At 47.6% G+C, this 24,507-nt stretch overlaps 1 protein-coding gene across 7 annotated transcripts in view; it reads left to right on the forward strand.

Annotated features, from left to right (window-relative positions):
• The window catches only part of TNIK (TRAF2 and NCK interacting kinase), a 167,672-nt gene that overhangs the window by 103,116 nt on the left and 40,049 nt on the right, over positions 1-24,507 (forward strand). For all 7 annotated transcript variants that reach the window (XM_069792725.1, XM_069792724.1, XM_069792729.1 and 4 more), the window contains exons 6-12: positions 2,155-2,245; positions 3,646-3,776; positions 8,029-8,083; positions 8,818-8,896; positions 13,045-13,220; positions 14,808-14,874; positions 15,718-15,922. In XM_069792725.1, the coding sequence (XP_069648826.1) occupies positions 2,155-2,245; positions 3,646-3,776; positions 8,029-8,083; positions 8,818-8,896; positions 13,045-13,220; positions 14,808-14,874; positions 15,718-15,922 (804 nt within the window). The remainder of the gene's footprint in view (positions 1-2,154; positions 2,246-3,645; positions 3,777-8,028; positions 8,084-8,817; positions 8,897-13,044; positions 13,221-14,807; positions 14,875-15,717; positions 15,923-24,507) is intronic.

Here is a 24,507-nt window from a genome sequence, read left to right on the forward strand (position 1 = left end):
TTAATGCTCTTTTTCCTTCAACAAAAATATAATTTCCTTCAGTATTAATAGGGCAAAGATTTATTTACATTAGAATTACATTTTCAATTAACAGAAAGGTGAGGACTAATAAAGTCTGTGGAAAGAATCTTTGTGATTAAAAAGCACCCGGCGTTTTATAAATCCACACGTCTCTGGCTTTAATGAGGATGCTGCAGCTTTTATACCCACAAGACAAATGTTTGACTGGAACGTCTTAAATTGGGCCATGCCAGAGTTTCACGTACTGGGAGATGCCAGCTTCAGCAAAGGCTTGCTTACATTTTGCACAGCTGAGGTCAGATGATGTGATTGTCATGGTTGCCCGACATTAAAATCTTATCACTCCTTGAACCAAGGTTTTGTTCAGGAGAAAACAGAAATACTGGGCATGGGAAGGAAACCTGTAGAAGAGCCATTCAAGTGACAGGACAAGAGGAAATGGCCTCAAGTTGCACCAGGGAAGGTTTAGATTGGATATTAGGAAAAATTTCTTCACCAAAAGGGTTATCAAGCATTGGAACAGGCTGCGCAGGGAAGTGGTTGAGTCACCATCCCTGCAGGTGTTTAAAAGACATGGAGATGTGGTGCTTAGGGACATGGTTTAGTGGTGGACTTGGCAGTGCTAGGTTAACAGTCGGACTCGATCTTAAAGGACTTTTCCAACCTAAATGATTCTATGATTCTGTGAAAGAAAATGAGGCAAAATGACTACTCTGAAAAGGTGTCTGACACTGCTGCTGAGGCTGCCGCTGGTGTCCAGAGGTGACACAGCACTTCTCTGTTGACCCCGCACGCCACGGTCCGCACCAACACGATGTGCAGAAGATACTGGTGCTCTAGCTAATCCGTTGTTGTACGGACACTGCTTTCAGTGCCAGGAAACCACAGTTACATGGGCTTATTTTAAATGTATGAGCTCTGTGAGCCTACTTCTTAAAATAGTCCCTGGCAGTGAGTCAGAACCCAGTCACTGACTCATGTCCCAGGGCCACCGTCGCGTGTCATCGCTTGCATTTTGGCCGCGCGTTGAGGCGGTTGGTTGGTGACCTCCGTGGGGTTTCAGGTGGTGAAAGGCTCCCACCTTTGTGCTGCAGAAGGTGGCTTAGTCTTGGTTCAGAAGTTGATAGCCAGTTGTAATTCTAACAGGAGGCACATCGTTAAAGGGTTTATTGAAATTCAGTGAAATTTTTGCTTTGCCTCCGGTGCACAAAGGTGCCTCTAACCAGGTATAACACGGCTAAAAAAGGGCTGCCGTACAGATAGAACCTATTCCATGGTGGTGTCCAAAGGTAACGAGCGTAAAATGACTAATAACTACCAGCAGTGATAGCAGAAATTATTTTCTTCCTCAAATATGAATGTTTAATGTGAAATGTAAACCTAATACAAAATTAGTTTTTGAAGTAGTCCATATTTTTTAAGCTGGCGATATAGGTGGATGTTACTTTGAAGCTGAAATAATAAATGAATGAAATAAAAATGTAGGTTGCAAAAAGAAATTAATGAGCTAATAAAAAAGCACAACAGAAAAGCTAGTTTACCTTTAGCCTTTGAGACAGGCTTTTAATTTGAGCTATGTCTCTATTAGGGGTATGTGCAAGTTATAACATTTGTATTTGCATGGTAGCTTTTTTAATACAAGCTTTTCAGTCTATTGAAGTCCAGTTTATTGGACCGATATAACAAGAGAATTGTTTTCTTCAGTTTCTGGATAGTGGAAATACAGAAAGGAGACAAAACCATTCTATTATTTCTGCCACAAAAATGGCTCCCTAAGGCAAGGGAGCACATGGGGGAAAATATGTCTAGAGCTATGGAGGAATTTGGTTAATATGGGTTCCTGCAGAAACTGAAAGGTTGGTTTTAATCCCTATAGAATTGACGGTTCTCCTGCAATGGAGAGCACCCACTGTGACACATACAGCCCATCGGTGGGCGTCTCGCTTGCCGGGCATGTCCTCCCAGCGTGTGACATAGGACAGTATTTTGAACACACGATAAACAAAAGCATTCTCAAGTGCTTAACTCCAACTGTGAATCTTTCATTTCTGGAGCGTAATTGGTTGAGGAAGAATGTCAGAAAATAACATGCTTTGAACTTGGATTCCTCTAACCTTTCTCTGAATTCTCTAGGGCTTGAGTCATCTACACCAGCACAAAGTAATTCATCGAGACATCAAGGGACAGAATGTATTGCTGACGGAAAATGCAGAAGTTAAACTAGGTAAGAGTGGGTTAGAGCTCTTGGAAACTGCAAGTGGGCTGGCTGGAGAGCAGCAGCAAAACTGACTTGTACGTGACTTGGTGAAAGGGGATGGATACTAGAAGCTACTCTGTGTTTTCTCTCGTGCCAGCCTCAATAACGTGACCTTGGGTGTTGTTGACCAAGCGCCGTGCAATAAACTGCCCATGGTTGATGGTCAAATTCTGCATGCAAAGATGTACTTGCAGTGGTGTTTCTGTTCAGACAGGTAGTTTGGGCAGCTCTGCCATCAGATACAGGTTAAGCAATCAAGAGCATTTTTTCATACCCCAGGTTGAAAATTGCCCTGTGTACATCGCCAGACATTATCGAAGGCTGTTCCCCCACAGCTTGATAGTAGTGTCCTACAGGATCATAATCCATTCAGTTTAGTAATAATCTGATAATCTAATATTATCTAATCCATAATCCAGACTTGTTTTCCAAGATAACCTGTTGGAGAGAGCTTAATTTGCACGAAGTACTCTGAATTTCATATGTGGTGTTAGTCACCCTGGAGAAGACCAGGCATTCAAGTGAGGATCATATAGAAGACAGCAGATCAGCACAGATGATGTGCTGATATCCTCAGCTGTCCAGCACCTATGTTATTAAGGCTGTCTTGGCGCGTTTTAATTTATGCTAGTGATGAAAGATCCCTTACACTGGTAAAGTGAGGTGCAAGCCTTATTTTCCCATGTCTATCCTCTCTCTTTACAGCAGAATAAAACCCCAGCTTAACAGATGGCACCACCAGCTCGTTTAGCTTTATGCTGGTGAAGATTCCCCTCCAAGGGGAAATTCTCCAGGGCAAATTTCCAGCCATTGTGTTGTGCAAAGTGAACTTAGTGGACCATAGAGTATTCTCTCACTGATTTGATTTCATCAGGTTTTGCTTCATTTTGCAGCTCTCTGCTTGACATTTCCCTATGGGCCTTTGTCCTTGGCCCTTAGTTCCTTAAGTCTTTTGCATTTCTGCCATTTCTAGCAAGAATTTAGGTAGAAAAATGAGGCTTCTACCAGTATTTGGCAGGCTTTAATTCAAATGAGAAAGCACAGAACAAAGGCTGCTGCTTATTCATGTTGCTAACCGTGTTTCTCATTAGTATGGGGAGCTGTGATTTCTTTTCATTGCCTCCTGGCAAGGAGGAAAAGGCACAGGGTTTCGTACAAAACCTGGACATCAGATGATCAGGTTTGTCCTTGATTGACCTCTGTTGATCCCAGCAGAGACCAAACAGGAATGTCTCTGGCCATGTCTTTCTTTCCTGACCGTGCACAGGAGTTGGTCTGAATGAACTCAATGTTTTACATTTGACAGAAGAGTGTTGCTCAGGTTTGTTTGCGACCTTACAATGCCCTGGTGTCTCTCTGATCCACAGTGGATTTTGGTGTCAGTGCTCAGCTGGACAGAACGGTGGGCAGGAGAAACACCTTCATTGGAACGCCTTACTGGATGGCCCCCGAGGTCATTGCCTGCGATGAAAATCCCGATGCCACTTATGACTTCAAGGTACCTAAACGAGCATCTTCCTACTCTGTAATCTTTGCAAAGTCAAGCACATTTACTAGTAAGGCAGGGAAGGAATTAAAGTGGCGCTTATTGGTGCTTGCAATGGGAGTTGTGATCATAAACATTCGAAGCAGGTGCTTGGTATGAGCTCAGATTTTATGCTCCTGTACCACGAACTTGAGCGCTCAGGAACTTAGTATATTCTTGCAGCTTTGAAAAATATGTTGACAAGCAGCATAGTCTCCTCCTGCTTTCTGGCTGTTGGATTTTGAGATGCCAGTTCAGGTCCGATGTGAATCTTTGTTGTGCTGTTCACGTATCCAAATTTACTGTGAAGAAGTCTTTCCCCATGCTGAGAAAGGTGTCAGACTGAGGCTTCCTACCTGCTAGCCTGCTTTTCAGTGCTGCATGTTTAAATACTACAGGCAAACATGCTGTATTTGCTCTATTTACTCTGGAGAGAAGTCAGGTCAGGTTTAGAAAGGGCAAAATCACATCTTCTGGCCTGCAGGCTGGTATTCGCTTGGAGATCTGAAGGCTGCCACACAATCAGACGTTTAGGGGGCTGACCTACTTTTCACATGTCTCTCTAGCCTGTTTGAAGTTTATTTTTGGATTGGTGGCAGCACAACATTGCTGCTGAGTTATAACGTGGCACAGAGCCCCATGCCACGCAGCAGGTCCACAGGAGGGTTATGAGTCCCACCTGCCCATTCAAACTACAGTGAGGTCTGATGTTTAAAGCAGGGAGAGCTTTAATATATTTTATCTTGTTTCTGCCTTACTGCAAGTTTCTGGACACACGTCTGTAGAAATGTCCCTTGGTTTTTTGTCCCTTGATTTTTTGAAGCGTGCAGAATTTGAATTTCTAAATCGTTCGTGCGCGTGCTGAGAGGTTACTTTACAAGGTAATGTTTAAAAAGGACTTTGAGACTCTCTGGTGTGGAGCTAGGTAGCTGCTTTCTAACAGTAGGACACCACAATGTAGTAGTGCAACAGCCCACCATCGTGGTACGATTTGGGGTGCAATTACCAATCACTCAGAGAAATTTTTGAGATGGAGGATTTTAAAGTAACCAAGCGATGCTTTGGTATTGCAGCTATTTAAGTGCATCAGTCAACTTTTGAACTGATGGTTTTCCAGAGAGCAGCTCTCCAGTCCGAGTTCAGATTCGGGGTTACATAAATCGTTAATGATAAGGTCATGTAGAAATAGTTTAATCTGCAATTACTTAATACTCTTTGATTAACCAATTACAACAGGCGTTCCCTCAACTCTGCTGATGGCAGTGCTTTGTAGCAGGGCTGCAGCCCGTGCTAGCTGCTCTCGCCGCTTCTCCAGTGACAGCCGCCTGGTGCAACGCTCTAATTAATCACAGCTTTTTATTTTTTTTTTATTTTTTTTTTTAAAAACGGACTGGTATCTTCATAGGCTACTTTCTACCCTTAGAAATCCCTAAGGTTTTTCCTCTTTCCAGAATAACTAGGGCACTTAATATGCCGTTGACTGATGCACAAACGCCGGGACCAGAATCCCTCTATTGTCCCCGAGGATCAAATGCTCGTAGCGAGCCGGGCGCTCGCATCTCTGAAGTTGGCATTGACCGTTTTCCCTTGGCTGGGGGTATGAAACAGAAGGCTGATTGCTGCCGACACACTCACTGCAGGGTGTTTTCGGAGCTCGTGGTGATGTGGGAGCCACTGGACGTTAGTCCGTACCCCAGATCACATCCCTGCACCTGATGCTCTTGCTTTGAAGTGTGTGTGGGGGAAATGTAAATGATTTTTTTTTTTAAAGGGATGCAAATCAGATGCTCTCAGGTTTAGCTGACTGGCTTAAAATAGTGAATACAAAAGATGAGATTTATAGGGTGAAAAAAGGAATCCTTGCAGGCTTAATCTGTTGGACAAAAAGCCTCTGATCTCACTGTTTTCTTAGCCAGAAAGAGATGCCTGTGTAATCTATGGAAGGAGGCAGTAAATACCTCCTCACAAAAATAAACCACTTTCAAAAAGAACAAATAGAAACCCCACATTGTTGAGGTTATTTATTGGTTTTTCCCCCAGACGTTTTTCCTTTTTTCTTTAGAGATATCTTGTCAATAAGCTTAGAATCAAAAGGGGGGGCAGGAAAAGGAAGCTTGCTTCCCTTCCCAAGTCAAGGCAATGTGAATATATTAGCACAGCATCTTTTTGCTGGGTGGACTGAAAAGCTTTTCAGACTCAAAAATAAAAACGCCACACAAAAAAAAACCCCTGAATTCCAGTTCATTATGAAATGTGTGCTTCCCGCTGAGTTTTCTGCTTTCTCTGGGAGACTTAGAGAGATGATAATCTCTTTCTATATTGCTCCAGCTTTAAGATCACTTGGCATCTTGCGTATAATACTGGGCACCTCGATATGGAAAGACACACTAGGAATTTGGAAGGAGTTCAGCGGCAACCCAAGGGGAACGGGTCATGTGTGCTGAATCATGTGGAAAGACTGCGATAATTAAGTATGCGGCAGAAATCCCAGCTGACCAGAAACAAAGAATGGATGAGACTGTCCTGTGAAAGGGCTGGAAGTAAGATTTGAGAGAGAATTTTTAAGCAGGTACAAAGATGTGTAGCAAAGGCAGCGTTTGTTAGGGGAGAACTTGAGTTAAAAATGAGGAGAAGTGCCTTGAAATTGAAAATCCAAGTTGTCTTTCCTGGATGGTGTATGTGGTCCCTAGAGGCTCGCTCTCGTTCTGGCTGAGCTTTTGGGGCTCTGTGCTGGAAAAAACAACCTTTCTGGGATTTACTCACTAAATTGCAGGTTTAGAGACTTGAGGCAGTTTGGAAAGGGCAGCTCTTGAAATGGAGAGGAGAAAACTGACGTGGGACTGCAGGGACGTGGCAGAGAGCAGGGCGAAGGGAGAGCAAGACGTGAGAGCTGGAGGTGCAGGAGGAAGGGTGGAAGGCAGAGTCCATCCCTTCCACCCAACTGGAGTTGAGCCGGTCTCCAGCAAACATCAGCTGGAGCAACGTAGCATTGGGCTTGTCCTGGTCCCCTGTGCACCTGCAGCTTCTGCCCTTGCCGTTGCTGCCCTCCCATCTCAGGCAGGAGATGCTGTGCTTGAGTTGAAGGCATCAAAATTAGTCTGGGTCCTGTTCCCAATGCAGCGGGTGCTGGGTTGTGAATCGTTAGCAGCCCTATACAGTGTCCAGAATAATGAATTAGCCGCCTTCTGCCAAAAAACCAAGTTGCGGCAGCGCCGTTAGGGAAGGTGCTCGTTTTCTCTCACCAGGCACGTACTGTCTCTGCCTCCGCTGCTGCTAGAAGAGCCGAGCCATCCTTTGGGGCTCATTACCAGATCTAGAGGTGCAGCCGCAGCTCGTTAGCGGTGGCAGGGTGGGGAGGAGGCACTGGAGGGCAGCTCACCGCTGCTCTCTGGCAGGGAGCTGGGGATACGGATGTCCCTGTTTGCAAGAGGGAAAATGAAAGGAAGAGTGATACGAGTACGAAATCAAAGAGTTTTCCAAATAGGTGCGTTCTCTGGGCTCTGATCATTCGGGAGACTCAACCAACCATGTGGGCTGAGCAGGGCTTGGGAACAGGGTAAATAAAAGTGTCCGTTTCTCCTTCCACTGGCGAAACGCCGCTTTTCAGGCTTCCATTTAATGAGCAGTCCATGATACAAGAGCCTCCTGAGGTATCTCAAGATACTTCACGTTTTTAATCTATTCCAGCCAGCTTGTTTTCTTTGGAGCTGTATCAAATCCGTGCATGTGTATCACCCAGCTTTAAGCAGGGAGTCAGCAGCCAGGTTTGCTGCTTACCCCAGCTCCAAAGCCAGGGAATAGTTTGTTACCAGCCCATCCAGGAGCTGGGGTTTCATTCGTTAGTGCACAGGGCTCGTTAAGGTGCCCTCAGCAGGGGACCTTCAGGTCATCAGCATCTCCCCAGGCAGTGCCCTCACCACAGCTACTGGGTGCGCTGCCCCAGCAAGGTGGCCGTGTCCCACACTGAAAATGCCTCGGAAGGTTTTGAAATAAATCTTGGGATAAACAGCGGGGTTGGGAGCCTCTTCTAAAGCTCCAACACATGGCAGGACGATGACACAAGCTCCCAAGGTATGGGTCCGGGGGTTTGCAGAGGACACAGAGACGCGGCTCACAGGGCTGAGCCCCCTGAGCTGGGGAGAGCCACGCTTCCCCCCTCGCCCAATGCCCACCACTGTGATGATGCTCCTCTGCATCACGTACGTCCCTCTGCTTTCTTTTACAGAGCGACTTGTGGTCTTTGGGGATAACGGCCATCGAGATGGCAGAAGGCGCTCCCCGTAAGTAGTTGCATTGCTCTGCTTTAATTAACCCGGTGTTGTAATCTGCTGGGGTTTACTGAGCACCACCCGGCGCTCAGTTCTGTGCAAGAAACACGGTGCAGAGGTTTTCCCAAGCAGCCTGGGCTTACTGGGATGGAGCTCACAGGATCCACGGGGACAAAGCTGCCAGGGAAGCATGGCCCAGGGGATGGGATGGGCAGTGAGCAAAGGCACACGACCCTGTATGAATCCCGATATGTCACTTAAGCACTCTGGGACTCAGTTACCTGAAATAAAATACAGCTGTAGAAGGGGTGGAGGACTGGAAGCAGGTAAAACGCTGCTCCTCAGAGCTGGTGTTTCACCCACCTCGGCGGTGAGACAGGTAGTGGCACGCTGGGTTCAGCTGATGCATCTGCACAGGTCATACTGCCGTGGGTTTTTCAGCGTTATCCTGGGACCGTCCTTGTGTGCTGGTAAATGCAAGTCAATAAAGCGGAGCCCGGCCGTGCTGGGGACACAGACGCCGCTCGGCTGGAGACAGCAGCTCTCCCCTGAGCTCCAGGCTGCTGCCGGGCCAGGGGTTGTCTGTAGGGGATTGTCGCTGCAAATCCCCCTGCCATGCAGGTCTTGTAGCTTCAGAGGAAACTTGGGTCTCCCCAGTTGGGCGTGTAGCCTCTCTTTAGGAAACCCGGGGGGTCTGCGCAGTGCCGTGCCGTGCCATGTTTAATGCCTCTTCTTGCAAATTGCAGCTCTCTGTGACATGCATCCCATGAGAGCCCTCTTCCTCATCCCCCGCAACCCGGCCCCGAGGTTGAAATCAAAGAAGTGGTGAGTCCCTTTCTTAATCTTCAACGACTGTAAAAACATTTCTGGAGCAACTTGCTTCTGCAGCCCAGGCACGCTGGGGACTTGGTGCTTACGTTTGTATAGCTTCAGGGGTTGGTGACGGTCTCCAGCATCGCTCCAGTGAGTGCAGGTTTGGGTCTTGATCTCCTATGGAGAGCCAATTTGGTCTGCAGGAGTTGCTCACCATGGGATGGAAGGCTTCCTAGGTAGGCAGAAAGGGGAACGCTCTCTAACACTGCCATTTCGCAGCGCAGAGTTGGCTTTTCCAAGGCGGTTTGTGCAGCCTGAAGCCAGATGACACTTTGCTTGGCTCCCGTTTCTTTCCAGTCAGGTTCCGTTTTCAAGTGGAAACATGTATCCAGGCCAAAAAAAAGGATAGTTTATCTTGAAGGCCCAGGAATGCAGAGATTTGTACTTAGTTTGGGCTTTATTTTAAAATTTTGCAGGAAAAAATACATCACTGTTTTGAAAAAAAAGCAGGGCATGCCAATAAAAACCCGTAGGAAAAATATTCCTGAAGCCCAGCAGATGTTGTTTTGTTACTGTATGTTCTGTACCAATGGAGCTGGAGTCCTTAAAAATAGTCATCTTTGGTTCGTGCTGTTTGCCTGCCCCAGGTTCAGTAGCAGTTTGCTCAGGAAAGATCTGCCAGATGTTAGAGAGGCAGCACTGCCCCTTGCTCCCAGATAGGCTGAGCTCGCAGGGGGAAGTTTTGCCTTATTCCTGGAAATTACGCTTATTATCTTATTGAAGACACACACAAAAAAGGAAGAGCAATTGGTAGGTATTTTGTTGCTGGGAGAGGAGCGAGAGGGGCTTGGAGTCCTCCGCATCGGATGCATGGTGTTGGGGTTTTAGGACCAGCCTCTGAAAACTCACCCAGGCTTTAGCAGAGGCATCTTAATTTTGTCAGCCCAATCATCAGCTGCTCCAGTACCAAACCAGGAGGAGAGTGACCTTTCCCGGCTGGGTCTGCAGAGAATGTCAAAGATGCTTGCTCTCCTTGCCCAACCTTTTGAGGATACCATTAGTCAGCTAAGAAAATAGTTTATACGCTTGTTTTCTGCCAGATCACCAGCCCTCTACTTCATTATCCTCACTGCTACAGCACAAAATGGATTGTAAGACTATCAGAGTTTATTTTTCATACAAAAGTGCTGTTTATTCAGCAAAGGCTTCCTCAGCCTCCAGGCAGAGGGGAGCTGATGAAAGCAGGTTTTGAGCAGAACATTTCCCCATCTCCTTAAGGTAAAAATGGAGCTGGGATAGAAGTTGTATTTTCGTCCCTGCCCTGAGATGCGCTTTGTGCGAGCCGGGATGTTTCTTGGCATTGCCTTCCCCTCGCGTGCCTGGCAGCTGTCTCAGGTTGACACGTTTTGTGGTGGTGAACCGTGGTGGTATCTGCCCGGGCTCATCTGGTCTGTCCAGGGCTGTGCTCTGCCCATGCCAGCGACGGCATCCCGGCTGCTTGGAGAGAAGGATCGCCTGGGAAGTCATAGTGTAATGAAACTCTGGCTTCAACCCCTCCATGAGCAGAGCTGGGACACGTGTTCCCCAGGCAGCTCAAACCTATATCCATCTTCCAAGCTTTCATTGCGATGGGAAGCTCCGAAGGATCCAGATGAAGCTCCACCAACTCTACCGATTCCTTAAGAGCAATTTTTTTCAGCATTTTCAGTGGGACACCAGGCAAACTTGCTGTTCTTGGCTCCTTTCTCAGCTGGAGGTTTTGGGCCTGGCCAAGATGGGTCCTGGAGTTCTGCAGGCCCAACCCAAGAAGACTGGAGATGTTTGACCAGGCTTTCACAGTGGCTCTCTGGCGATCAGTGGGTTGGTTTTCACAAGCACAGATCACAAGACAAAAGCAAAATGAAGAAAGGTTCAACTTGAACCTTGAGTTTGTCCTTGCTTTTGTGCGTGGCAACACATAAAAGTACACCGAGCGGGCAGATCATCTTTTTCCTTATGTGAAAGAAATAGCGAAGTGACCCCAGCAGCTTTGAGGGTAAGTCAGGGAAAGCTGAGAGGGAATGCAGGCGTGGGAGCTGCCCCGAATCGAAAATCCTAGAGAGGAAAATACTTCTGTTGCTTACTAAATCCTTGAACTCGCTTTTAAAATAGCGCTGTCTTCCTATGAAATCAAAGACTCTGTGGTATTATTTTCTTTCCCAATTAAAGCCAGCCAGCAATGAAGCTTTATTTTCTTCTTCCTGCGTTTCGCAGGTAAAATGGACTTGAACTTTAGTGATGTTGTTCCCATAAACACTCCCTCGCCCTGCCTTTATAAGAGATGACAAAAGCTCTTTGTTAATGGGGTGATATTTGCACTGTGATACCACTTTCCATCCAAGCAGCTGCAAAGACTTTGCAAACATTGATTTAAGCTTTACAAACCCCAGGAGCTGGAGGAGCACGTGTTTCGTGAAGGTGGGCTGACCTGCACCCGGGGAGGGGATGAGACGCGTGACGGTGCCCTCCTGGATCAGAGCCAGGGAGAAAGCCCTTGTCTTCTGCTCCAGCTCCAGTAAGGGCCAAACTGTGCCACTGGACAGGCTTGCTTTTCTGGAGAGGAAGATTTCAGGAAAACCAGAAGCCTAAGCTGGTCCCTATCCATAGCTGCTCAGCTGGCTCCAGGATGCAAAGGTGTCTTAGGGCATCATAGGGCACTGGGACCCCCATCCCCAAGAGATGGGCAAACCCATCACTTACTGGAGGATCACTTTTTAGCTACTTCACCTCAACCGTATTTGCAGGTGCTCTGGACCACACATCCAGGACTGGAGCCTCTCCAGCTTCACACCAGCAGGGGAGAATCATACTTTAGAAGCAGGGTTTTTTTGAGCACCGCATGGATTGTCCCTTCTGGATATACCAGGACACTGGGTTTCTTGAGGCAAGGTGGGGAAGGAAGATTTGCTGCTTAATAAAGCTGGAGGGAGGATTTAATTGGATCCAGTAGTTTATTTTACTTTTGCATCTCAATTTGGATGGATTAGCACTTAAAAGATAAATCACTTTTAGTCTGACAGCTTAAAAGTAAAATCCCGGAAAGTTTAGTGTTTTACTTTTAATGCAATTCTGTAGTATCTGTTGGCTTCCGACATTAATTTACACTCATTTTCCTATTTGCTAAAGCAACGTAGAGTATAGTGGCCTGTCAACATCTTTCTCTCTTGTAAATCCCTGTTCTCTTGGGTTTATAATGTGATGAAATTAGTTCCAGGAAAACTTCTGATATGCAACACTTGAGACTAAGAGAAATCTGTTTATTAAAGATTTGGCTGAAATTGTTTTAGCTGAGATTGAATTTAACTGTTTGCTTGAAGGCAGGCTGTGAGAAGGGGCTGGGCTCTGCCAGCTGCAGCCACGTTCCCACCTCTGCCCAAGCCGTGCTGCCCAAAGAGCATGTCCCATTCGCCTGGATCTGTGATCAGGGGGAGCGGGGCATGGTGGCCCCTGGGACCCGGGGGGTTAGTAACGCTGCTGGGTCTCCCTGAGAGAGCAGGGAAGGGCTGCAGGCAGCGAGCATCGCTCAGAGGTTGTCTGAGCTTTAACAAGCCGTGTAATGCTGGGTGGTTAAACTTAAAAAAATCATCAACCTAGCTTGCCCTGCTCATCTTCAGAAAGGTGCATCTCTTGAAACATGGCCTGGGGCCATAATATACGAGAAACAATCCATTAAGGAATTGCATTTATATCCATATGTGTTGTCTCTCGTTTCCACCTGCAGTTTCACAGGTCAGAGAGAAGGGAGGAGGAACACTCCCTTGCATTTTCTTGGTTGCCATTGATGACGTCTAGCTTTGGTGATTCCCTGGGCAGGTCATACTGATGGGTCCCAGCTTTCTCCAGACTCAGCAGAGTGGTGGTTTCTCCTAATTGCACCAGGAAGGCATAGATAGGAGCATGCATGGGAAGAGTAGGAGAGGACAAAGTGATAGAGGGCACATGTGATGGTGCAGCTTTGAGACAGCGAGGTCATGGGAATCCTCTTGGAAGGCTGCATCTGAGCAAGAACTGTGTAGCAGCCAAACAATCTTCTCAAATACCTACAAGTTCCTCACTTTCTAATACGAGAATCGATATATTTACCTGTTTTTCCTGTACCGTCCTTTTCTGTCCTTGGCCAGGTCTAAAAAGTTTCAGTCCTTCATTGAGAGCTGCCTAGTGAAGAACCACAGCCAGAGACCAACCACGGAGCAGCTGATGAAGCATCCCTTCATCCGTGACCAGCCCAACGAAAGGCAGGTCCGCATCCAGCTCAAGGATCACATCGACAGGACTAAGAAGAAGCGAGGCGAGAAAGGTTAGTGGAGAAGCGAGAAGGGTTAGTGGAGAAGCAGCACTCTGGGCAATCCTTGACCTCTGCCATGCACTTGGAGATCCCTAGCGTAGACCAAGGCACATCCGTGCGGGTGAAACATATGGGTGGAAGGAAGGCAATGAGGACTGGGTTGCTCGTGGTATTGGCACCAGTTTCCCTTATTGAGACGGCCAAGTTTGTTCGCAGACTGGTTGAATTAAATAGGTGTGGTCCTTCTGTGTGACCACGCTTCTTACGGTTTTGAGGTCAGATTATTTTGTTTGATTTGATTCCTCTCAGTCATTGAAACGAAAATAAATATCCATAACAAAACAATTGGTGTTCATACGAAGCCTACAGGTGACTGTCATTAGAGCTAATCAATGTTTTTAAATCTTTTTTTTTCCTGATGAAAAATGGTGTCTTTTTTGTCCAGGTGGTAATTTCCACATGGAACATTTAAGCTTTGATTCATTAAAACGTGGGTATAAAATTTATGTCTGCATATATGCATACTGGCGTGTGGGAGGGAGAAGCTGCTAAGCTGAATTTTTCCCAGGTCACGTATTTCATGCCAAGTCTGTTGATCTACGTGACATTCATGCTGCACCAGTGATGAGCGGAGTTGTGCAAACGAACATCTAGATAAGACCCTTGCCCCAAAGCAATTCCGTTGACTGGGAATAACCTATTAAACCAAATGTTTTCAGTGAACTCTCCGGGCCCTATCAAAGTCCTCTGAAAGGGAGATCAGATAGCTGAAGAAACTTGTTAAAGTATTCAGCTGCTTGTGAACCGAATTTTAATTTGAAAGCTCATTTGTAGAATCCAGCAAATTAATATGTCACTATTTCTCTTCTTATTGGTAGCGGTATTAATTTTTCATGCGTACCTTCCAGCCCCTTGTAATAGATTTCACTACAATCAAAACAATAAAACGGGATCCCAGTGAAGTATTAAATGTGTTTAGTCTGGCAAATGAAGGTTGGACCCTAGAGATGGAGAGTAATTGGATAAATGCAAGCCTTTCTTTTACTATCATTCCCTTCATCTGATAAAGATGATATCCCAATAGAAATCACAGTATGTAGCACAACGTTGCAGTTGGGCTTTTATGTAGATGTCTTCATTGCCGGGAAAATACATGGATTTGCATAGGAAGAGCATATGTTTAGGGACAGAAGAGTTGGTGCCTTCAGAGCCGTAGTTAAATCCCACCTTCCCGTGCCTGTGGCTTCAGTAGCTTGTGGTGCACCTCCCTTTGAAGAACCCTCCTGAAGGAGGGGGTCCCTCACTGTCTTTGCTATATGGGGATATATTCTTATTTTATGGACACCCCCCATCTTTGCATTGAGCATACATCGCTGTTGGGGCAGTTGCCCGCTGTGCTGGGCACCCAGGGAGACCACCCATGCTTCCCTGGCCTTGCAGCCCCCCCTAAAAGCAGAAAATGCAGGGAGATAATGCTACTTATTCTTTGTCATGTGAGAAGAAGAGTTGTCTGTTCTGCCTTCAGAGCTCTGGGGTTTTCAACCACTGGAAAGACAAACGAGTCCAGCAAAGGCCACTAATAAGCAATTCTGTTCCTAGATGAGACAGAGTACGAGTACAGTGGAAGTGAGGAGGAGGAGGAGGAAAATGACTCTGGAGAGCCCAGGTAAGAATCAGCATTTCATTTCTGCCCTTAGGTCTCTTTAATTCTGTATAAAATCAGCTTGGATTACAGGCGCATATGAACTAGAAATGGAAAAAGGATAGTTTGAGCACTGAGTCCCATTCCCTGGCAGAACAGAGTATATTCCCTCTGCTAGATAGCACGTGGGTATAAACTGATGCTATAGATCACCTTAGCTAAAAGCTGAGGAAGAAGATGCGGGTACCCCATTGCCTGTGGGATCTCCAGCGTGGTGTTGTGCTGTCATGCAGTGTGGGTATTTAGATGTGGAAGAAATGTGAAATTAAAGACAACTCTTTAAAATGCGGTTCCTTACATCCAAGTGTAACTCCCTATTTCCATGTAACTTTCCGCCATGAAACCTTCCCGGTGCTGCCGCAAGCACGGTAGGGCTGGAACTTTCTTTCTTTGGTGACATTTTTCACAGTCATTGTAATTAGTATCAGGTTATTCCATTATTTCACTGAGATAACGTAGTATTTTAATAGCTGGCAATGATTCATGCTAAATGTGCTTTGTGAACAGCTAAATATAGTGCGTGCCACTGCAGCACAAGAGGCTTTGGTTAGAAACTTAATGTAAAGGAAACCCTTAGCAAATAAATTACTGGTGAGCCGTGAACAGTGCGCTGTGTCTGCTGCCCTGCCCCGACACTTGTGGTCCCTCCGTCCCTCCATCCGCTGCTGCCCAAGCTCCGTGGGCTGTTTGGATGCTGCTGGGATGAAGGGAAGAGGGGCCACGTTGGGAAATCACGCAGAACTTCCCACGGCAAGAGGTTTAAGGATGCGGGGAGGGGATCTTCTCTGATGCTTCTCTACTACGCAGCTCCATCCTAAACCTGCCCGGGGAGTCAACGCTGAGACGGGATTTCTTGAGGCTGCAGCTGGCAAACAAGGAGCGGTCAGAAGCGCTGCGCCGGCAGCAGCTGGAGCAGCAGCAGCGGGAGAATGAGGAGCACAAGCGGCAGTTGCTGGCCGAGCGGCAGAAGCGGATCGAGGAGCAGAAGGAGCAGAGGCGAAGGCTGGAGGAGGTAACCGGCCAGAGCCGAGTAATGGGCTGGCGAAGGCTGGTTTTGGGTGGAACAGCGGGATTTCTGGTAGCAGGTCCCAAGTGACTGTTCTCAGCCTGGTTTAAGAAGATCATGTCCTAACGTCTCTAGTTGGTAACCCCAAATGTTTTGTTGCACTGGTCAAACCCCCCTGCTCATCCTTTTTGCGTACCCGCCTCCGGCCACTCTCCTCACCACAGCAAGTGTTGCCAACTCTTGTGAAGGTAATAATGCTGGTTTGCTATAAATAAACCCTTGAAATACAAAATTTAAAGGGATCCCTGGAACTGCTGAGCAGAGTTAGCCCATTACTGGGGTGATAGCTGTATTGAGGCGAGGTGGGCAAAACTCTTACTGATCCGGGTATCTGTCAAGTTCGCTGTCACTATTTGCTGCTGTGGACTGTTACAGTTGAGGAGAAGCCCAGATCCACGTGCCACTTGTGTCCCCTTTGGTCCCTAATTTCCAATCCCTGCCAATTACAATTTCTCTTGCAGGGGAGGGGCAGATGCCTGCCTGACTTGTGCAACGATCCATATGTGCCCCGAAGCATAAGATTTCATTACCCTTGTCTTAACATACCAGCTACAAATGCGATCGGTCATAAAATTATCCACCCCATTTAAAATCCAGCTGCAGGATTTGACCGGGTGACTTTGGGTGTCCCTGAGCTGCTCAGCCTGGCTCCGTACCCTGTAGGAAACACTCGCTTTTGGTTTAGCTCCTGGTTCTTGGATTGCAGAAGTCCACCAAAAAATAAGGGGGCTTTTTCCCTGCTCTTGGGTTTTTGATGGGGTTTTGCACGAGGAAAGATACCCATTGCCTCGCGCTGAACTCATCCCAAGTGTCTGATTGAAGGGTTCATACATTAAGGGTAATTAAATTAGCTTTCTGAAGAGGTCACCGATATGTCTGGAAAAAGGACTTGCAGTAAATGGACTATTAGAGCAGCCAGCCCCTTAATTTGTGTGAGCCAGAGTGTCTGTTAGGTTTCACCTGACTCTCCCTACGGGCTGGGTAATGCCCCTGGGCCAGGGGCACAGACAGGAAGGAATTTCAGGCAGCTGATGGCGATGATGATGGTGATGGTATGGCCCCTCTTCAAGGTGGTTCTCTGAGCCCCTCCAGAGGAGAAAACCAACTCGGGCAAATCCCAGGCAAAGCATTTTTTCAGTCTGGTAAATATGTAGGTCTGTCATGTTGTCAGAGCGCAGAGCATGGCGTGTTCAATACATTGTCGGTCAGGCTTTGCTTGCGTCCTGCACCCTTCCCAAAGCTGGCGAGCTGCTTTGAGAGAGGACAAGGTTTGCACATAGATGCACCCCGAAATCCCCTGCCCCAACAGATACTTATCTGAGGACTGTCGTAAGGAACCCTGGCTCTGCCTTTGTCCCAGTCTGCTTGCTGCAAGCGGTACAGGAGCAGAACAACAGCAGAATAAAAGCAGACACCAGATTAGCTGCAATCCTGTAATGAATACAATGCTTGCTGCTGTATTAATATGTTCTCCTCACATAGAAGAAAATTGTTCTCTCTCTTTGCTGCTTCCCAGGCTGGTTTTGAATGGAGGACTAATCCCCTTGCTAAGCTGGCGAGCTCTGCCCTGAGCTGTGGAGGCACTGCCTTGCGGGGTCAGGCTGTGTGCAGCCCACTGGGCTCTGCCAGTTCCCCCCGTTCGTTCCCCCGTGTCATTAAAAGCTAATGCCACCATAGCCAGGATTTAAAATCAATGCCTCTGTTTCTGGTGGCTCTCACAGCCCCCCTGGGCTCTTCACCCATTGCCTTCTTCCCAGCTGCCTTACAGTTTTCGGACCTAAATTGAAAGGGAGTTATCTGCTGGAGCAAAGCTGGCGGAGAGGCTTTTTCATGCTCCTGCCATGTCGGAGAAGTGGGGAAAGACGGTGGGACTGTAACCGAGGGGCATCTTCTCGGGTGCCCATCTCCTCGAGTCTGTCTAGCCAGGTTTAGCCTCACCTGCATCTCCAGCCATGGAGTAAAATGAGCTCTCCTCTCTACTAGACACCGTTTGCGTGGCGAGCAAGAAACGTAGCCGAGTTGCTATGGTGAGGATTAAAGCAGGAGTCCTTGAAGAGGTACAAACCTTCTGTTGCAAACCCGATGGGTTGCGGCAGCAGTTAGGACAAGTGCTCTCCAGTGCAGCCAGCTGCGGCTTTGCTGGCTGTAAGGTGTCGTGTGTCTGCCGTGAGCCGCTGTAGGGAAACCAGAAAAATAGTAGAGGCAGAAATTAGCAAAGTTTTGTCGCTGCTGCAGGGAGTGGGCTAGAGGAGCTGCACAAGCAGCTTTGAGCATCCTCCCCTTGAGCTTTCTGCTCACGGAGGAGTCCCAGCATCCACCCCGGGGAGGGATGCTGCCTCTGCCCGGGGACACGGGAAGGGGTTTGTACCCCCAGGCTGTCCCACTATTTCTAGCACAGCCAGCCAGTGGCGGATATAGTTTGGTCTTTATGTTCTTCCCATGTATTTTGGGGCAAGAAGCATCTGATGGCCAGACAGAGGTACCAAACAGCGGCTGTCACAGCTGTGCCGAGTTTGGTATCGCTGCCCGGAGGCACCCAGCAGGCTCCATCTATGTCACCGCAGTTTTGCTCCCGAGATCAGTGCTGCTCCAGCTCTCATACCCATCGCAACAGCATCCAAACGCTTCAGCGGCAGCCAGGCTGTTGCCTTTTGGCCTCTCTGCTTTTTCTTACTCTGGCTTTGCACTAACTTCAGTTGTTGACTCTTGGCTCTGGATTTATTTTAGTTAATGGGAACAGGGTTTCTTCCATGCTACTTTATGGTCTGACTAAGATGGGGTGTGCCTCCAGTAGGCAGCATTGAACCAGCAGATCTCTGGGAGGATAGACCAGTGAAAGACTCAGATTACTGTATTTTCAAAATAAAGTTGACCTTTAAAACCCAGTAGAGCATCCAGGACAAATAAACACTTGGAGCTGGTGGCTTTTGGGGCTCATAAGTCAGCCTGTTTACTACTGCCAGGCGTATTACTCTGTTTATAGAAAGAGCTCCGACTCATCGTAAGACGCCGTGAAGGTGGCCAGGCTGAGTGAGTGCATTGGCTGGGCCCAAGTGCAGCACCAAAAGGATTGACTTAGGAGGATGCTAAGCTCAGAAATGCCTGGAGTTAATTTGTACTGGAGATGCACAGCAAAAGAGCTGGAGAAAGGCCTGTTGGTGGGATAACTGGTCCATTCCTCTGTCAGTGCAGACCTTCTGCAGATTTTTTTTTTGTGGTTTTCCAGCCTTATCTTTAAAATACTGCCAGGGACAGAGCTGCTACTGTTTCTGCTTCCTCACCCAGTAGAGCTCAAGATGAAGGAATCCCATTTTTTCTGTCATCTTGATCTTCCTAAACCAGGATTTCTGAACCTCTCAAAAAGTACCTCTCATTTTAGGGCCTTTTGGGGGAAATCCACCATCTTGTAATGTTGCTCTGACAATGACATCAAATGCATATATAAAAAACTCAAGTGAGGAAGTCTTCTGGGGGTCTCTTGATGCACTTCATGCTGCCCCCGAGACCTGCTGCCATCCTTCACGTGCCTTCTTGCATCTGTCGGACACTTGAGTCTCCTTTTTCAGCAGCTGACCAATTTCCTTCTTTAAGTCTGAATCTTCTTCCGGGCAGCCAAAGAGATTTAGATTTGCAGCTGTCTTTAATTGCGGTGGAAGTAAAAATCCCCAAGCTAGCTTTGAAACTGGGACCTTCATGGAAGTAGAGTTGCAGCTTTGTTTTCCCTCATGGACAAAGTTGGTCTCCTGAATTCAAAATGTGCACCAGAACTAACTGAAAAAAAAACCCCAAAAACCACCACCAAACAAATTAGAGAATTAAATATGAATAGATGAAATAGCGCTAAGGAAAACATTTGTGTAATGCAGAAGGGTGAATAGGCTTGAATATATTTTAATTTTTCCCTGTATATACATGGACTAGATATGTGTAGTCCCCTAATAAGCCCTCCATTTGTTGCTGGCACAGAATGAGCCTTGCTGCACCGGTTTAACCACCGAAACTCCAGCTGAGCTGTAGGAATAACATCTCCCAGTCAGGAGCATTAGGGATCCTGTGAGACAAATCTCTGTGCAGACCCCTTGGCAGCAGTGGGCAGATGTAGTCAGCGAGGGCTTTACATAACCTCATTTTTCTGCCATGTTGTGGCTTTTTTTCCTTTCTAGGTATAAAACGAAGGTCAGATCTTTACAGGGAACATACAAAGCAAATCTAAGCATCTTGCTGTTTGCATGTGAGGTTTCATTCAGTGCAGTTATAGAGCTGGATGTTCAGGGGATAAAAAATTGCTGCAGCTCCTTTATACGTTAACCAGCAGAAGACCATCTATTGGCAGCTCTTATAAAGCAATGCAAAAAAATTCCAGCAATTAATTATAGATAAACTTAGGTAGCTAAAATGGTGGTTGTTATTTTCTTCTGCATATGCAGGTGTCATATGGCTTGTAGGAATATTTTCATTAAGATGACAACCTTCTCACAGTGCTATGGGTACATGGTGGCACTGCAGTGGTCCCTTACCCATTTCCAAGGAGAGCTGCATTACTGCATCTCCTGGACTACAGGTATTATGTCCTAAGCCTTACATCTCTCTAGTTTTTCTTTGGTTATAAAGCATGCAAAGCTCATGGTTTTCCTGCATGGAGCATCCCTTCATGATGATCCCAACTAAAAGCTCCTGCGATGGTTCAGAGCATATCAGATCCCTGTTTGCCATGGTGGGGAGTTCTGACCCAGTTTCTCTACCAGTGGGAAACACCTCTCCATGCTCCAGTGCTCGGTGTGTCAGAGAAGATGATGTTCCAGCCACAATCACTCTTTCCCTGGTGGCTCCTATAAATGAGCCTGTCACAACAATGCAACCACCTAGAATATTTGTTTTCATTTGTCACTCAGAATTCCCCTTCCCCTTCTTTTCTGGCTCATGCTCGTGTTTGGGAGCAGCAGCCAAGGTTTCCAGGACCCTCTTCTTGCGAGTGTCAGTGCCTCTCTGAGCTCACCAGGGTCACAGGGCAGCTCCAGCCCGCTGATCGCTCGTAGTCCTGAATGCGTCTGATCTAGCAAAGTGAGCTTGCTCCTTTGAAGTCCTTGTTTCATGCCAGGCCTCCAAGGGCCTTCCCACCAGAGGTTTTGCCTTTGTGTGTCTTCCCTCATCAATATTTAAAACCTGTCATTTCTAGTGCAGCGCAAATAAGATCCCATTCTGGCTTACAAGCAGCTACATACAGCTTTACCTGCAGAGTTATATAAATGCAGTCCTAATTAATTGGCGCTCTTGCCTTGCATGAATAATAGATCTGGATAGTGTAAATACACACAGTAGTTTCAGGCTTGGAGAAACGTGGGAAGTGTGCATTCGCAGTGGGAGAGGGAGGGCAGAAAACAGGGAGAAAAGGAGGGAAATAAAGAGAGATCTTTGAATCTCTCCCCCCCCCTTTTTTTTTTTTTATTCTTACTACATGCACTTTTCACATGCAGTTTTCAGCTGCATCTTGCTGAGCTCAGTCCCTACTCTAAACAGGATCCCTGCCATCCCAGCGCTGCTCAGCACCAGCGTGAGCAGAGGTAGAGGGGAGATGGGGGCATTGCTGGAGGCTTCTCCCGCTGCAGTGACAGGTCCTCTCCAGATGTTTGCCAGCTGCCGAAGCGAGGCCGTACGGGCAAGGCAGCTGAGCGCGGTGGGAGGCTGTGCCACTGCCGATTCAGCCCTGCTCTGCTGAGATGGCGGTGCAGTGTTTAGCTGAAGGTGCTTGTAATGCAACCGTGACAAATGACTTGCTTATAATGTGACCTGACAAAACCGCTGTTGAGCTGCAGGGAAGTGCTGTACTCCTGGCCTCGATAAATGTATATGTTCCATCCCGCTCACAGCCTCAGCTCAAAGAGCCCGGCTGCAGCAGGGCGCAGAGCTCCTTTAAATATCCAGAAGAGCATCAGGATCAGGCCTGGCTTTGAAAGAAAACTGCCTGGGGGGGCTCAATTCCCAGCTCCTGGGCTTAAATAGGCTTTTAGGTGTGGAGGAGGCTGGCGGTTAGATGCTGTCTTGCGGGAGAGAGACCAGAAGTGGGGCAAGCTCGCTGGGGCCGCTGGGTTCCCTGGAAGGATGGTGGTATGCTGCTCCCTCCCTGGGAAAAACACTTATGTCTCCTTCCTTGGAGGGGTTTGGCTTTGTTTGCCTGCCGGATTGGAAATAATGACCAATTGGGTGATTTTTATTTAAGAAAGAGCTGTGGCATTCAGGGCCTTGCTTCCTGCCAGCCAAGCCCAGCCTACACAAGCATTATGTGCTTTATTCAGCAGTGTGCTATTTTAACTAAAAAAAACCATTAAAACCCGCCCAAACCCCAGTGTGATACACACTGTGATTGGAAGCTCAGGGTAATAATGTCTGTTCAATCCGTTAGTCAACAGATCCATGCTCCTGAGTGCATGGAAGCAATGGCCATCACCGACAGCACTTGTCTAAGGAGGTCGGAGCGCTGGCGAAGCCAAGAAATCCCGTGTATTACCGTTACTGCTGCAGAGTTAACCGCATCCCGGTGGTGTATCCTCTGCAATTTCTAGTGTAGACTTTAAAAAACTACAAACAGCCCTACGTTCGTGTTGCGCTCAGCGAGGGCAGGCGTACGCGCGGAGTAACACATGCATCCCCGGCTTACGTGGGCAGCGCGAGTGATGGCGCCTGGCGTGGGACACGCCGGAGTCTGGAGCTGGCAGGTTATTTCAGGTTGGATGTGATTTTCCTTCCCTGAGGCGAGTGGAGCAGCACTGATAAATATGGCTATAGGTGGCACTAAAGCTGTGCTGCAGCTCGAACGTTAAAGCTAGAGGAAATCATCAGAGCCCTTGTGTGGGGTGGCTGTGGATGGTACCTGTGGATGAGGAGGTAGCAGCAAGACAGGCAGTGGCTCCTCCCTATGTTGAACTGTGGGGGTGTCTTTAAATGTTTGTTAAAATATCTACATACCTACCTGTAGGTCTATTTATATAGATATCTATCTATGAAGATATCTATAGAGATATCTATCTTCAGAGAGATATGCAGAGATATATAATAGAATATAGAGCAGAATATAGAACAAAGAGAATAAAATTGTAATATCTACAATAGCTATCTATCTAATAGAGTAAATCTATCTCTTAGATATCTATTACAAATGTATGAGAGATGGATCTGGATTGTATTAGATAGATACCTATTCTGGAGATAGATCTATATAATATCTATAATATCTATATAATATCCCTAAAGATAGATATCTACAATAGGGATAGATACCTACATAGATATCTATAGATAGATAGATACGGATTTTAAATCCATCTGTATATACAGTGCAGGTTTACTGCAGAGCAGCAGTTTAAAGTGGATGCATCTTTGTCTCCAGCCAGCTCCTTGGGCAGAGCCGCCGTAGTCAGCTGCCGGCTCCAGCCTTCCACGTGATTTAGCAAACGCATGGCATTGCCAACCCCACCGGTGCCTGCCTCCCCACTGCAGTCTGCTTGGCCGCTGTGTGTTGGCTGCAGGGGGAAAAAAAAAAAAAAAAAAAAAAAAAAGGAAAAAAAATGGAGGAAAAAGGACCAGGTTTATGCTTCAGCAGGTTGCCTCCCTGTTAGTGCTGCACGCATGTTGCTGCACCCAGCGCATGATGGAATTATGGCAGGCTGCAGAGTCCTGGTAGCCCAATATTGGCATTTGAGTGCCCTCTGCCGATGTGCCGGCTGCGGGGCTGCGGTGCGGAGCAGCCTGCGGCCCCTCTGCTTCCACGGCAGAGTGTTGCAGCGGTTTGCTGCGAAACCCAGCTCCCCAGGATGGGAGATGTTGGGGTAAAAGCAAGGGGTGTGGGGGCTGCGGGTGTCACCTGGGTGCTCGGCGCAGCCTGGACAGCTCACAGCCGGCTGTAGGTCATTGTCGTCACCCCAAAATGCCTTGGATCGCTGTCAGGAAAGATGCTACAGAGCGGAGCAAGCAGGGATGTGACCCAGGGGGCAGGGGTGGCCTGAGGACAGCAAGGGAAGCTCATTTTGTGTTTCAAAAAGGAAAAATGCTTGGATTTTGGGTCTTCTGTGTTAGCTTCTGGTCTCAGCAAACCGTAAGAGGGATGCATTCCCCTCTCGGCAGGCAGTAGCTCCCCCAGCATCCTCCCTCATCCTCCCGGCTGGGTTTGGGGCTGAGATATGAATTCCCCATAAGCGACAGGCTCGTGCAGCTCCCGGGTGTCCGGGACCTGATTAACCCACTGGTCAGGCACACTGGTGAGGGGGGACCATGCACTGCCTGCCTGGCTTCACCTGCAAGCAGGAGAAGAAATGGGGTTACGTGCGTGGTCCGGTGCTGGCTCGAGGATGCTACAGGTTCTCTGTAGCCGATACTGGGCACCAGAGTGTGAGGATGGGGTGGGTTTGATAAGCCCCTCTGCCACCCCAAACGGACCTGCCTGCTGGCAAGGCATCTCCTCAGGTGGGAGGGAGCGTTGCAGGTCGCCGGGCTGCCCGAAAATGGTGAGAAAAAGGACTTTGAGCTCCCCGGGGAGA

This window comes from Haliaeetus albicilla, chromosome 9, assembly GCF_947461875.1.
Source record: "Haliaeetus albicilla chromosome 9, bHalAlb1.1, whole genome shotgun sequence".
Classification (NCBI taxonomy): Eukaryota; Metazoa; Chordata; class Aves; order Accipitriformes; family Accipitridae; genus Haliaeetus; species Haliaeetus albicilla.